The sequence below is a fragment of the Cryptomeria japonica genome, chromosome 6, assembly GCF_030272615.1.
Source record: "Cryptomeria japonica chromosome 6, Sugi_1.0, whole genome shotgun sequence".
Taxonomy (NCBI): Eukaryota; Viridiplantae; Streptophyta; class Pinopsida; order Cupressales; family Cupressaceae; genus Cryptomeria; species Cryptomeria japonica.
The window spans coordinates 567,978,604-567,992,623 of NC_081410.1; the positions used below are offsets into that span (position 1 = coordinate 567,978,604).

Below are 14,020 nucleotides of genomic sequence, written 5' to 3' on the forward strand. Positions count from 1 at the left end.
TCCTTTCCCCCTCCAAGCAATTTGGATGCCAAGTATAAAATTCATAAGTCTAGAAATCCACATGTATTCAAAGATCAACATGTCCAATATAATCGACATGTCAAAACAAAGAAAAATTTGATCTATAAAGAAAAGGAAAAATCCAAAAGGTCACAAAGGCCCACTGAGAAAAATAAAGGAAATTCAAAATCTATATGGGTTCCTAAATCCCTTATGCAAGCAATGCACTCCAAGGAACCACAAAAGCATGAAAAATCACAAACCATGTGGATCCCTAAGCGGCTCCTTGAAGCACAAAAGCCTAAAGAAACATCCAACTTGGCATCCAAAGTTGCTATTCCTCCACCCAACTCTCTCAAATTTGTTCCTCCGTCACCTTCTTCATCCATTTTGGGCCCTTATGTCCCAAAATCCCAAGCTATTCCTCCATCTAAATCTCACAATCTGAGATCCATTTTTCCTCCATCAATCCACCACCCGTCAAGGTGTGTGCCAATGTTGATCTTGCCTTCATTTCCATCCAGTGAAGCCCAATTCTTCCAATACCCTATCCATTATCCAATGTATATTTTCCATCCTTCCATCCCTCTGGTCCAATCCTTTACATAAATCCTTGTCTTAATTTCATCTCTTTTTCCATGTCCTTATCCTACCAACGTCTTTGAGCATGCTTTTAAAGGTCATGGTCCATTTATTTCAAGGTTACTATCCAAAAAAAAAAAAAGACGCTTGAGTCCTTCTTCCATCCCCTATCATGTGTCCATCTTCTATTGAAAAAGTCAAAATACGAAAAAAAAAATTGAGAAAAAAAAGACGAGAAAAAAGTAAAGCAAAAATAATTCGTCCACTGGTGAAAACCTGGAAAACAGGCGCCTTGGGCAAGTACTGTGATGAAAACTTGGCAAACAGGCGTCATGCGTAATCTATGAACTTCTTGCATACCGTACTTGGGGACAGGTTTTATCCTATCATATCATTTTGTCCTATTACTCTTCATTATCCTGTCATATCCTATTACCCTTCATTATCCTGTCATATCCTATTACACTTCATTATCCTATCATGTCCTATTACCCTTCATATCCTATTGTCCCTCATGCACATATCCCTTTTTCCACATTTGATCTTGACAAGGCTGAGGATCGTCATGAGCATCATGCATCTTGTTTGCAGCTTTTAGTCCATCATAGCTTTTGGTCTTTATCCATTTGCTTATTATAACCTTTCATCCATATTCCCTGTCTTATTGCAACTTTCTGCCACTATCCCTTAGCCAATCCCGACCTTCAGTCCATGTCCCTTATCCATTCTTGGTCTTGCTTATCCTATCCATATCAAATCACTATACATACACTCTTTTTTTCGTTCCTTGATCTTGATCTGACAGAAGGACGCAAAATTTAAACATAGTTTCAAAAACCTCTTGACATGTCCCTCATGCCATGTTCCTGCTTTACATTGTCATATCCAGTCTCTTGTCCCATTGTCTCCATAATAAAAGGCCTTTGTCTTCCCTCTATCCACCAACATTTCAGAAAGCCTATTTATTCACCTGTCATATTCCTTGCCTTGCTAGAAACTGGGGGCAAAATCATAAAAATTGAAAAATATCCTGAAATAATCCAAAAAAAAAAATCAATACTGTCCTGAAATAATCCAAAAAAAAAAATCAATACTGTCCTAAAATAATCCAAAAAAAAAAATCATATAATGTCCTGAAAAAATCCCTAAAAATCATATAATGTCCTGAAAAAAATCCCTAAAAAGTCAAATAAAGTCCTGAAAAAAGAACAAAAAATTTTCAAAACATCAAAATCCAACGACAATCAATCAAAAATTGTGCTTTCATGAAATCACGTATTAACAGATGAACTTTTCAATCAAACTAGACATTCAAACTGATCAAAATTGTCATATCAATCAATCAACATCAATATCATTTGTCCTTGTCACTATTATCATAGGTCTTATACAGGGTGTGGCATACTCGAAACCAGACTGTGTCCTATCTTAGACGGGGTATCGCATTCCCTGAAACCAGACAGCATGATCATTCTTGTTTTCCACCTTTGATAATGGCGATCGAACTGTTTGTTTGACTTGGTTGAATTTGTGCGTCTTATCTTTTTACTGATTTATCTTTGGCTTCGATCATGTTCCTATGTTGCTCAAGGATGTCACTGAGTGATTTAGAGTGACCGGGATGGTTCATGGTCCCTTTCCTTTTTTGTTGTGTTTGTTGTTTGTGGAATGTTTGTCACAAACTGGGGCAACTATATCATTGGGTGTCTGTGATAAGTACGTTTGCTTTGTGAACGCCGCACATACCTCGACCCTTGATGTATGCACCCTAGGATGCTTCACTCATTCCTTGTGTGCGATGTGTTTGTCTTTTGCAAAAGGGGTTGCGTTTCAGCTCTGGCCTTCAATGCTATGATGCTCGGCATCCGCTCTGCTACATTAAATAAAGGTTCTCACCTACTTATGTGCATTGGTGAAAGCAAGTTTTTCTTCATCTCTAACTATCCTCTGTCTAATTTCTTCTTACTAACATTTCTTCCGTCAGTCTTGGAAATCCGTTCGAACCTATCGTCTTCTGTCATTCTTATCGATCAATTGGCCTCTTTTCTGGATTTTTCCGACCAATTCCTCGAGGGGGCATGCATATGTCATTATTATTGTCTGGGGCATTTTCATTATTATTCTTTGAAACAACGCTTAGAATCGCATTGTCTCAAAGAGGGCAAAATGTAGACGTCTAAAAATGGTCAACGCTTGCGGAGTCATACTTTAACATCTGCGCATTGCCTTATTTTAGGGTTTTTGCATTGCATTAACATTTCTTCTATGTTGCGCACTTGGTCTTTATCATTTGCGAGCATCGAGTCCTTCTTCTACATTCCTCATTTTTCTCGCTTTCAAATTAGGTCTTGTCAATAGCAATCTTCAGTCATGATTTTGGTCGATCTTATCTTGTCGCATCAATGTGCGTGCTCATTTATCATCATTTTGGACATCGTCAATCCTAATCGATAATAGAATTAGGGTTTTGTCCTCTTGTCAATCTTGTCATTTTGCGATCGATTTGTCATCGATCGTTGTCCTTTTCAATCATGTCAATTTGGATCAATTAGTCATTGTTCCTCATCAATTGGCGCCTATCAATTTGATCTCTTTATCAATCTTGGTCAATTTGTCAATCAATCTCAATCATTTATCAGCATTGGTCCTTTGTCAATCAAAATCATTTCTCGAATCGACATTAATTTCTTGTTGTCTTGACCTAATTTCTTGTCCTCTCATTTCTAGGGTTTTATGATTTGATCATTAAATCCTTTTCTCCTTCTTGGTGGATTAAATAAATCTATTTATTTAGTCCTAGGTCTTTTCATGAATTAATTAATGGATGAAAACCTAATAATTAGTTCACCTAATTTTTATTTCATCTTTTTCCTCAATTTTCCAATTTACTAATTTCTCCTAATTCCTAATTTCTATTTCTATTTCTCCTATTTTTCCCCTAATTTTCTCCTATGTTTATGCTATAATTTGTTGCAATCATGGAGGCTATTTTCTCTCTTCCCTTTTGTCATGGGAATGACATTTTAATCTTGTCATAATTTGTCATAATTTTGTCAATCAATCAATCTTGCATAGAAAATGTCAATTTTGTCATAATTTGTCATATTTGTCATTCTTGATTTGAAATTTCCTTTCAAATCTCTTCATGCTAATCTTGTCATCTCTCCAATTTGTCTATAAATTGGATGATTTTCTTCAATCAAAAAAAAAGGAGAAAAACCACGCTTCTAGTATCCTTATGTTGCCATTTCATCTTGTCAATCTTGCTTTCATACTATGCTTTTGCACTTGTAGGTGAGATCCACAAACAAAGTAATTTGAAGGAGAAAGAAGAACAATGGAGAATTATGGAGGAGATATTCGCGTTTGTAATGGTTTGCATTTGGTTTGATTATCTTGTCTTCATATCTCTATTGAGTGTATTAGGATTTCTTATCATTGCAATTTAGCTTTTGTGGTTGAGCTAGTTTAATATCTATTGCTTTGATGAATTCCAAATTTCCTATCTACATTTTTTGGTGAACCCGACGTGCTAGTATGCTTTTGCACTTGTAGGTGAGATTCACAAACAAAGTAATTTGAAGGAGAAAGAAGAACAATGGAAGAACAATGAAGGAGATACATGATTTGGTTTGCTTTTTATTGTAGTATTTCATCTTCATGCCTTTATTGATTGTAATTAGGATTTCTTATCATTACAATCTAGTTTTTGTGGTTGAGCTAGTATAATATCTATTGCTTTGATGAATTCCAAATTCCTATCTACAATAACTATCAAAAGATACTTTATTTTTAAGTCGACTTACTTTTTGTTGCAACACATTATTTTTATTGCCATTTAGGTTTCTTCTCTTAGAAGTTCTTATCAATCATGGATACATAACTATCAAAAGATACTTCATTTTTAAGGCATTAGACTGACCTTGGTACTCAAAAAATTTGGCAACCCTTTCTACAATAGTTTTAGGTAATTGTTTTTTCTCTACTTCTTTATACAAAAACATAGTCTTCAATGGCTTTAGCAAGAGGCTAGCCACATATTTGTTATTTGCAAATGTACTCCCTTCTCCTGGTGATGCTTTGATAAGCCTTGGTTTCTGCAGACTTTTATAGAATATAGCACTTGTAATAACAAATCTATTACCCCCCCTTGACATGAGATTGTTTGATCATCTCCTAATAAGGAAGTTGTCTCTTCTTCTTTCCCCTTTTGCCAGGTCTCCATTAACTAGATCATGTGCTTGTCATCTCCTTTGCTCCCTTCCTTGATACCTAATCTTTATTTCACTATGAAGCATGAACAACTTAATCACCCTACAAACTAGCAAGATCAATGCTAAATACTACTATAATGACCATTAGCTTAGATATGAAATACCCACTAAAATATATTGGCAATACTGCACTAGAAATGAATATTTCATTTTAATATCATTCAAATACATTTTTGTTGAATGTTGAAATCTTCCGAACCACTAAAAGCCACCAATTTGAAATGCAAATGCAACCTCTGTAGGAGATGCCCTTAGGAATCCAAAGTAATTTCATCCTTTGATGTCCAAGAAACCAATCTATTATCTAGAACTAAGAGTTGTCATCTTTAGATCTAGTTGCTAAACAAAAGAGATTGAACCAATGTCATTGTTGATAAATTTGCCAAAATATAATTCAAACTGAAAAAGTTGCCTACCTTATATAAAAGTTAACCCAAGCCCACACATGGTAAGTCAAAGTTGCCCATATTTTTACTTTCGAATTTGAGCTCATTAACAACATGCTTGGTTGGTCATGTTGAACAAGAAAACCTTTATTTGAATGGCTAGGGTCAAGGGAGAAGCATGTTAGAAAGTGAAAGTTCGAAGAAATGTGTACGATCCAAAATGATGAAAAAGGTTAGTGGGACCAAAAAAGGGGATTCAAAATATTACTTCGAAATATCACCATTTATCATTTTTTTTTCCTAAAAGGCCAAGGATGGGGTTGTGGGTAATGGGATGCAAGGATGTTGAGGTACAATGGTAGGCAAAGCACAAAAATCTCTTACAAAAACAACAACCAAAAGAGATAAATTTCATAGGAATTTGATTTTAAAACATTAATTAACTATATCAATAGGCATTCTTCACGGAAATAAGACAGCGTCATATCAAAATTGTATGAGTAAAAACTAAAACACAACTAACATATTTTTTTTTAAACTATAACTATAAATAACTCTTAAATAAAGAAAGAAAAATAAAATTAGCTTTTAAATAAATAAAACAACTATAAAATGACTTTTAAGTAAATAAATACTCTTCACTAAATGAATACAATTCTTCATATAAAATAAAATAAGAGAAAATTATTCCTCAATAATTAACGTCGAAAGTGTTTCCTTATTTGAAGCAAACAACCTACTTTATGAAATCAATGATTGCCAATGTACTATATACATGTAAGACATATGAATGTATTGCACGCCTATTCATTCCCTAGCATGGTTGTCATAGTTGTAGCGGCTCACATTTTACATTTCCCAACTACAAATGGATTGACTCCCAAATGCTTCGTTCTAAACACCTTTATTCTTAACTTGTTTAGCTAGGAACTCAAGCCATATAACGAATGCAACAGTTTGAATGCTATTTGCAAAGAATTAAAGTTGGACTTGGCAGTCCAAATGAATTTTCAAATTATTTATCAACCATGCAAAATTTTGATAATATATAATTTATATATTTTATTTCCTCTCCTCTATATCCCTCTCCCTCTCCTCCATCATCTCCATCTCTATCTTCCTCTCTATCTATACTCTTTCTCCCTCTATCTCTCCCTCTCCCTCTCCCTGTATCTCCCTCCCTCTATTACAAACATAACATGAGCCTATTGAGTCTATTGATAATGGAGCCTAATTATCTTCTTAATTCAAAGGTTTTGTTACATTCATGTTTGGATCCATGTAAATAGATGCATAATTGATTTGAAGCTGTCATTTTTCCAATGACATTTGTTGCATAAACATTTGTTTAATGACCTACAAATTGATCATACTATACATAAATGCATACAAAAAATAGACCAAAATTTTCACTATTGACCTTCCATACCTCTTCATCATACCCATTTGCACATCAAAATGTGAATGCTAATTGAACAAAGATCAATTTTTAAAGTAATCCAAATATGCTAAGTTTACTTATTATGCTTATTCTATTCCTATCTTATTATTCCCATTCTAAATCAAATCAGTCAAACTATACTCAGCGTCTCTTTCTCCTCAATTTTGGAGCATCTCAATAAAGGAGATGCCCTAGCCTAACCACAATTATTCTTGTTCCTCACGACATTTCTCGTCACTATTTAACAAATATTGAAAATAAATGCATCTAAAATATTTTAGCATGTTGGATAAATTCTTAAGTGATGACCGTAATATACGCCATGCCCTCTCTTTTTCAACAATTAATTTTTATTAATAAAATAAAATAAACAGTATATTTTTTCAAAACTATATATATAATTAAGAAAATTTAAATTTGGTGCTTTAAACCTAAAGGTATAACTACAAACTTTTGCATTGAGTTCAAGCATCCAGTTTTGTGTTGCAATTGATTTCTTCAAAATTCATTTACTCTGCAAGAGAGGACAAAACCTCTTGACTGCACTTTGGTATGTTCAGACGGAAACCCTACCTCTATCTTGGCAAATCCAAACAGGGTTTACAACCTCTTTCCTCAGTGGATGGAGACCCTAGACAACGGGACCACTATTGGTAACGAAGGAATGATGCTAAAACCCTTCTCACAAGTGGCGATCTGGGAAGTAGTTTGGAAATTTGAAAATGGTGTCCTTGCAATGATTCTAGAGCCAATCTTGAAATTATTCATTAAATTCTGCATAAGAACATTATCGCACTTCATATATTAAGCATACGTATTAAGCATATCCCTGTGCATACTACCGAGAACAAAGATGTTACTGCCTGTAGCTTTATAACAGTTCTGTTCTCATTATTACAGCCTTCCGTATTGGTAATATTCCTTCCTTTTCGATCCCCATAGAATATAATAAACAAAAGTAAATCCCCCCCCCCCCCACAACTTTTGAAATGGAGTTGATCCTCATTAAATATATAAGTATCAAATGGTTGCATTCTTTGGGAGTAGACATATCTTTGTCAAGGACTAATTAATCTTTCTTAAGATCGTACCTTTTCATTATTCATGAGTATTTGTTATTTATTCAGAATGACTTTTCCTCTTAATTGCTGCCTTGAATCACTATCATAACCGTTGTCTAAAGAGTAATCATCTTTTGAATAACTAATCGGTTGTTAGCTAATATATGTAACAAATCCCTTCATGGGTGGTGATATCAATAATATTTTGCTGATTACTATGTACGTGGTAATCTATGAATTTTATTGCTGACGGTAGTCATCCCTTGGCGAAAGCTAATATATTTGTATCGCTTAATATTCGTATCTTTCGGTTATGTGAATCGCTAGCTTTAATGGCTTGTTATCACTGCTATCGTTGGCTCCATCAACCTATTAATAGAACCAATGTCTAATCAACTCTATAACCGATTCTTATATTCATCTTTATATTTATTATTTTATTATTTTATTATTTATTAAGAAAGAGATTAATACATATGATAGTTTAAAGGAAAGTTAGTTTCAAAAGTAGAAGGTTTATATAGAGGAGGATTTGTTTGTTATTGCTGACGATTAACATTTAACCAATTTATTGACTAATATCATTGTCTACAGCTTAGGGGACAACTCTGACACCTGCAGTCCCCTTAGTCTTTATTTATTCTGCTGGTTATTGATGAGGATGAAGGCAGTTTTAATATTAGTTTTGTTACATATATTTCTGAATTTATTTATTATTATATTTGTTTATAATATTTCTAAATGTTTATGATAGAATAATTATTTATTTTATTTGGATATTTCAAAAATATTATTTATTAATAAATATTAATAATAATATTTAATAATTAAATATTAATAATTTCAAATAATCATTTGTTGATTATATTAATTTATAATAATAATTGTTTCATTTAAATTATAAATAACGATCAAGGAGGGGACATGACAGATCGTGTGATATCTAATGTCTAACTGTTAATAACAATGGTAACCTTCGTATGCATCCAAATGAAAGAAATATTTCTCTTAGGCGTTGATTATTTTTTGTTCTTTAACATAACACATCATCATTTTATGGTTTGATCATATTATATTTGAGTCATAGGACAAAATTTATAGTTTAAAAATCCCATGAACAGTCATTAACATGATAATCATGCAACATTAAATACTAGCCCATTAAGTTTTGGTTGCTCATGTTAAAACCAAGAATAAAACTTAATTTGTAGATCAACGTGTGTTAGTTCGAAGCTGACTGTAACAAGTTGTGGTCTTGACAAATACATTTGAACCGTACTGACAACTAGAGTAAGATGAGGAAGAACGTTATCGACTTCAACCTTGGAAAAAACTACTAAAAATTCAATCATAAAAGAAATATGAGTTACCTGACTCAAGGTGAAGCACATTGCTTCCCTGCTTACAGAGGAGCATATTCCCCTTTTTATTTACAGCCATGGGTTAACAATTCAAAGGTTGTGTTATGGGTAAACCAAACATCATAAAAACAATTACTAAGTTATCACTCCCAGCAGAATCTTTGCCAAATGACAGGTCATCATATATCGAATCAAGTTGCATACTGCACAGCCATGTTTGAATGTTGTCTACCTTGATCAAAACTCGGAAGGAAATGAGTAGGGTAGAGAGATTACCTTAGAATGAGTAAAGAACCCAGTCTTCTTTTTAGGTCCGCAGTATTCAATTTCGAAGTTGGTACCCAATTAAGTGGTTTACCTACTTGCAAGCAACTGCTGATATGGACAATTTATATTTGGGCCCCTTGTAGTGTTATCACATAAATCATATAAATATATAGTTAACAGCTCCATCAGACAAACCCAGAAAAACTTGCTGCAGAAACAAATAGATGAGATTTAATATCAAACTAGAAATACTCCATTTTATCCTAGACGAATATATACACACCCTTAAAAAAACATGGGTGAAAATCACGAGTGAAACAGGGTGCAGACTAGTTCATCAGCTTCACAAAAGGTAAAGATCCCAATTTATATTTTGCCAACAAATATAGGAACTCTGCATATAGTTTAAAAGACTGAAATTCACAAAAATAAGAGACTTAAACAGACAGAATGGAATTTCAGGAAATGGAGAACTACAAAATATCGGTACTGAAGATGGCACAACCACAATAAAAAATGACACAATTTGCAACCAATAAAATAATCCAAAGCCCAGACAAAATTTTAACTGCTCAAAATTCACTATCTATTTGTATCTACATACCTCATTCCACTGCACAAAATCTAAAGGTTGCTCCTCTCACCATACTCAATTCTTTTTATTCTTAAGACCTCACTCTTGCCATAGTCCATTTGTTTCATTCATACAACCTCGTTCTTCCCGTCATAGCCATACTCCATTTGTTTCATTCATACAACCTCATCCTTCCCGATTTAGTCATACTCCAACCTTAGGACTACAAATCGCTTTCTTTAGAGTTCAAGAACACCAAATTTATTTGACTTTTCTATCAGGCTATTCTTAAACCACCTCATCATACATCCCAATTTTAAGAAACGCCTTACACCATATTTTTGAACTTGGAATTGGCAGTTGGCCATTGTTAAATCTACAGGCAAAATTGATGTAGTATCCTTCCTTTAAGGAGAACTAAACTAAGATTACTTGCCCCAGAGGACAATGCATATGAAAGTATTACATATTACAAGCGGACCATGCTTTTCTATTTGGTGAACTCTGCATCTTGCACATAGTTATGATGCAATAAAATTTGGTGGTATAAATATTTCAACAAGCCTAATGATACAAAAATTTGATGTCCTGCCAGATATAGTAAGAACACAAGCCTCTTAAGATAGGCATCTTGAAGTTTACAATATCATAGCTGTTCATCAGTCCTCATACTCACCACAGCGTTAGCAACAAGGACGTATGAAGCTTGCATATGGCCAATGTTACAACAGCAGATTCCAAATCTTCCACCAGCCAAGATGTCGATGCCATTACTCCAGAATACTTTGCAGAGGTGTTCGATTAATGAACTAGCTAGGACTTCTAACCATTACAAGAAAGGTTTACAGTGTACACCCAAATTGGGACATCTTCTACTTTGGCAGAAAAGATTAGTTCTCGTATATGAGAACTAAACTACAGTACTTGAAACTGAAAGCTGGTAAGCCAGTAAGCCACTCTGTATTTACAATGGGAGCAGCTGTTGGTGTCGCTATAATAAAAGAACCCTCTTACTGTCTTCATTGGGAAAGACTAAAAACAAGTCCCAGTTGTCATTTTAATATGGCTTTCTTACTCAATTGTTACTTGCTATCAACTGTTGAGACTGAAGATGGTCTTCATTTACCCCATTGTGCTGAGGAGATATTTTCTGGAGAGAGCGATACTGAAGTCGAACAGTTTCCCCTGTATCAAGAGCCCGAAGCATGTACCTGGATACAACAATTTAATTTAGAATTTTTATTAATGTAAAAATATTCAACATTTAAAAAGCATTTCCAACTTACCAGCCATTGAGACATTGAGCTGTTACAATTGCCTCCCTCCCAACAAACTTGTCAGGAGTACGCTTATTACCCTGCATATTTCCCAGAGAACAATTTCCGTGTTACTGAACAAGTAGATTGCCCTAAACAATCAAATTTGGACATGCCTAGAAAACAAGAAGCTTCCTCGCAACTTCCTCGCAACATGCAGCCCATATCATCACAAATTCAAGATGGTTCGTGATGCTTTTCATTTCCATCACAAAGCTATCACCATGCTAGTATAATCAAACAAGTCAAAAGAGAAAACTGGAAAATGATATTTACTACAATTGATGCATTCAAAATATGCAATATATTATAAGCAGAAGATGATATAAACTAAAGGGAACATTTGCTGCAGCCCTTCCCACATAGTCGAGCACTAGGAATCTCTATAACTACAATTTTGCCTGAAAAGGGGCTATGTTTTGTTGTCTTGCCCACATCATGTTTCTAGTGCCTAGTTAGTAAAAATGACATGAGTTGCAAGAGAGATAGGCTGTACGTAAGGAAGATAGAGACAGATTAATGTCCAAGAACTACTGATGGTTTTAAAGCACTGTGCCAGAAAGATAATTAGATCTGTTGGTTTTGAAGCACTGTGCACTATGTAAGTGTGTTCATCTAGAGGGTTCCAAGCAACCATCAGAAAGATAATTTATAAGATCAAAACATACTGTGAATTTTCTTAAAATATTGATTGGTGCAGGGCAACAAAGAAAGAGAACGTGCATAGTTACCAGGGGGCTAGTACATGCCCTGACTTTTGGTACCTGTCTCCCTCATCAGAAAGGCATCCCCATCTCAGAGACCAGTACAAGCATATCTCCAAACATTAGGAAACTTCAGATAAAGTCAAATTGCACCTCTATGTGTCTTCTAGAAGCATCACTTGAAAATTGGGAACTTCCTACAGAGGTTTCTCAGGTACATAAAATAAATTACCCTAGGTTTTCCTAAAGTGCTGATATGTGATTGATAAAAGCTAAAAGAACTAAAGAAAATACACTAATAGACTTGTAATTTTCTATACTTTACATACAATTTCACAAGGTAGCAGAAAAGTTTCTTATCAAATATTAAAAAGGCCGTAATATGAAGAGGAACAATAATAAGACTTAAGATGTGTACATGCATTGGAATCTTTTAATTTATTGAAAACATAGTCATCTCCAAGGATCCCCATACCATGTTTTTAAAATAATGACATTCCCCTCCCAATCCCTCTCTGCGATCTCTAGGTGATTATGCTTTAAGATTATTTTTTATATCATAATGATGGTTATAAATATCAATATAATTAAGCTTTGCTTTTGTTGACATCTATTTTGACACTCTTCAAGAGTTAATATAATTCGGCATTTTAAGTCGCATATCCATTTTATGGTATTTTTAATATATATATATAAAAGTTTTGCCATTTCCAAGCACCTGTTTCCAGTTTTTTAGGTAATGGTGTATCAATACCCATCCCTGCTTCTCATACCAGTACCAATACTCATCTGCTGGTAACTATAGGAATGTGTCAATGTATTAGATTCAAAGTGAGTGCTTCAGTGTTCCTCCAAGTTTCAGGGACAATTCACGGATGGTAACTTTTTCCAGATTTTGGGGACAGCAAGGAGCAATTTTTATATAATAAATATTAAATAAAATTAATATTTGAATATTAAGACAAATTGATCCAACTAACATAAACAATGCAAGACAAGCTCATATTCTAAAAAGTTTAAAACATCAAAATCGGCATGTGATTAAGATCTCAGAAACTGCTCCTCTTTGTATCATTTCCTCTTTTACTCCTCTTTTCTTTTTCTTTTTGGTAAATGCAGGACACCAATAGGCATGGATTTAAAAGTGCTAATAATTTGTTGGGCCATCTTCACATGGCCCCTTTCAATTTAATTTGTTTTACAATGTTTTTCAAAATGAAAAAATGGTTTTTGTATGCATTCGATGTGGGGGATGCCCTAAATTCTTGAGGATGGCTGAGGATTCCCCCAACAAGTCCGCAAAAAAGACCAGAAAAAGGGATAACCTGCACTTTTGGGGGGATGTCTGAGGGGTGTCTGAAGAATATATAGTGTTATTGGACCATTATATGAGATTGAAGCTACTTAACTTGCACTTTTGGGGGGATCTCTGAGGGGTGTCTGAAGAATATATAGTGTTATCTGAGCATTATATAGTGTCTGAAGAATATAGTTTGCAGTCATTTGATTTAGTTCTTTCAGGGCTTATAATTAAAATTAAAGAAATAGGGAAATAAATCAGAAATAAAAAACAAGACAAGTAACAGATCAGAATGTATTCACTGTTGTCACAGCACTACAAGGTCCTTATTTTAATCCAGACTTGATTAAGGATTTAACTTTGGCAATCTCTGAAAAGGGGCTTGATACAAGGTTTCACCTATTGTTTACAAATCAGTAAATATTGTTTCTGGTTTCTGCTTCAAACCTTTTCTGTTCAAATTACAAGAATCGGAAATTTACAAGCAAATCAGAAAATTCTATATTTAGGACATTTCACGTACTCGCCTTTCTAAGCTTTTCCAGCTTGTGCTAAACCATAGTCAATCTAAGTTCATGGTCTTCAACACTTTTAATGATACTCTTTCTATGTTTCAATTCTTCTAGATGGTAAATTAGTTCACTAAACCATCTTCAACTCTAAAGCCTCGCACAATAGCTCAACTGTTCTTACATGGATATGCCTCACTTATTGTCATTCAACCCACTCTTCTTTATTTGTCAAAGATTTCAAA

The 14,020-nt window shown here is 34.1% G+C and overlaps 1 protein-coding gene across 2 annotated transcripts in view; it reads right to left on the reverse strand.

Annotated features, from left to right (window-relative positions):
- Nucleotides 1-10,338: 10,338 nt before the first annotated feature.
- The window catches only part of LOC131049349 (uncharacterized), a 39,917-nt gene continuing 36,235 nt past the window's right edge, over nt 10,339-14,020 (reverse strand). For both annotated transcript variants that reach the window (XM_057983397.2, XM_057983396.2), the window contains 2 exons: nt 11,233-11,303; nt 10,339-11,157 (listed from right to left, as the gene is read on the reverse strand). In XM_057983397.2, coding sequence (XP_057839380.2) covers nt 11,022-11,157; nt 11,233-11,303 — 207 coding nt within the window. In that variant the 3' untranslated portion in view covers nt 10,339-11,021. The remainder of the gene's footprint in view (nt 11,158-11,232; nt 11,304-14,020) is intronic.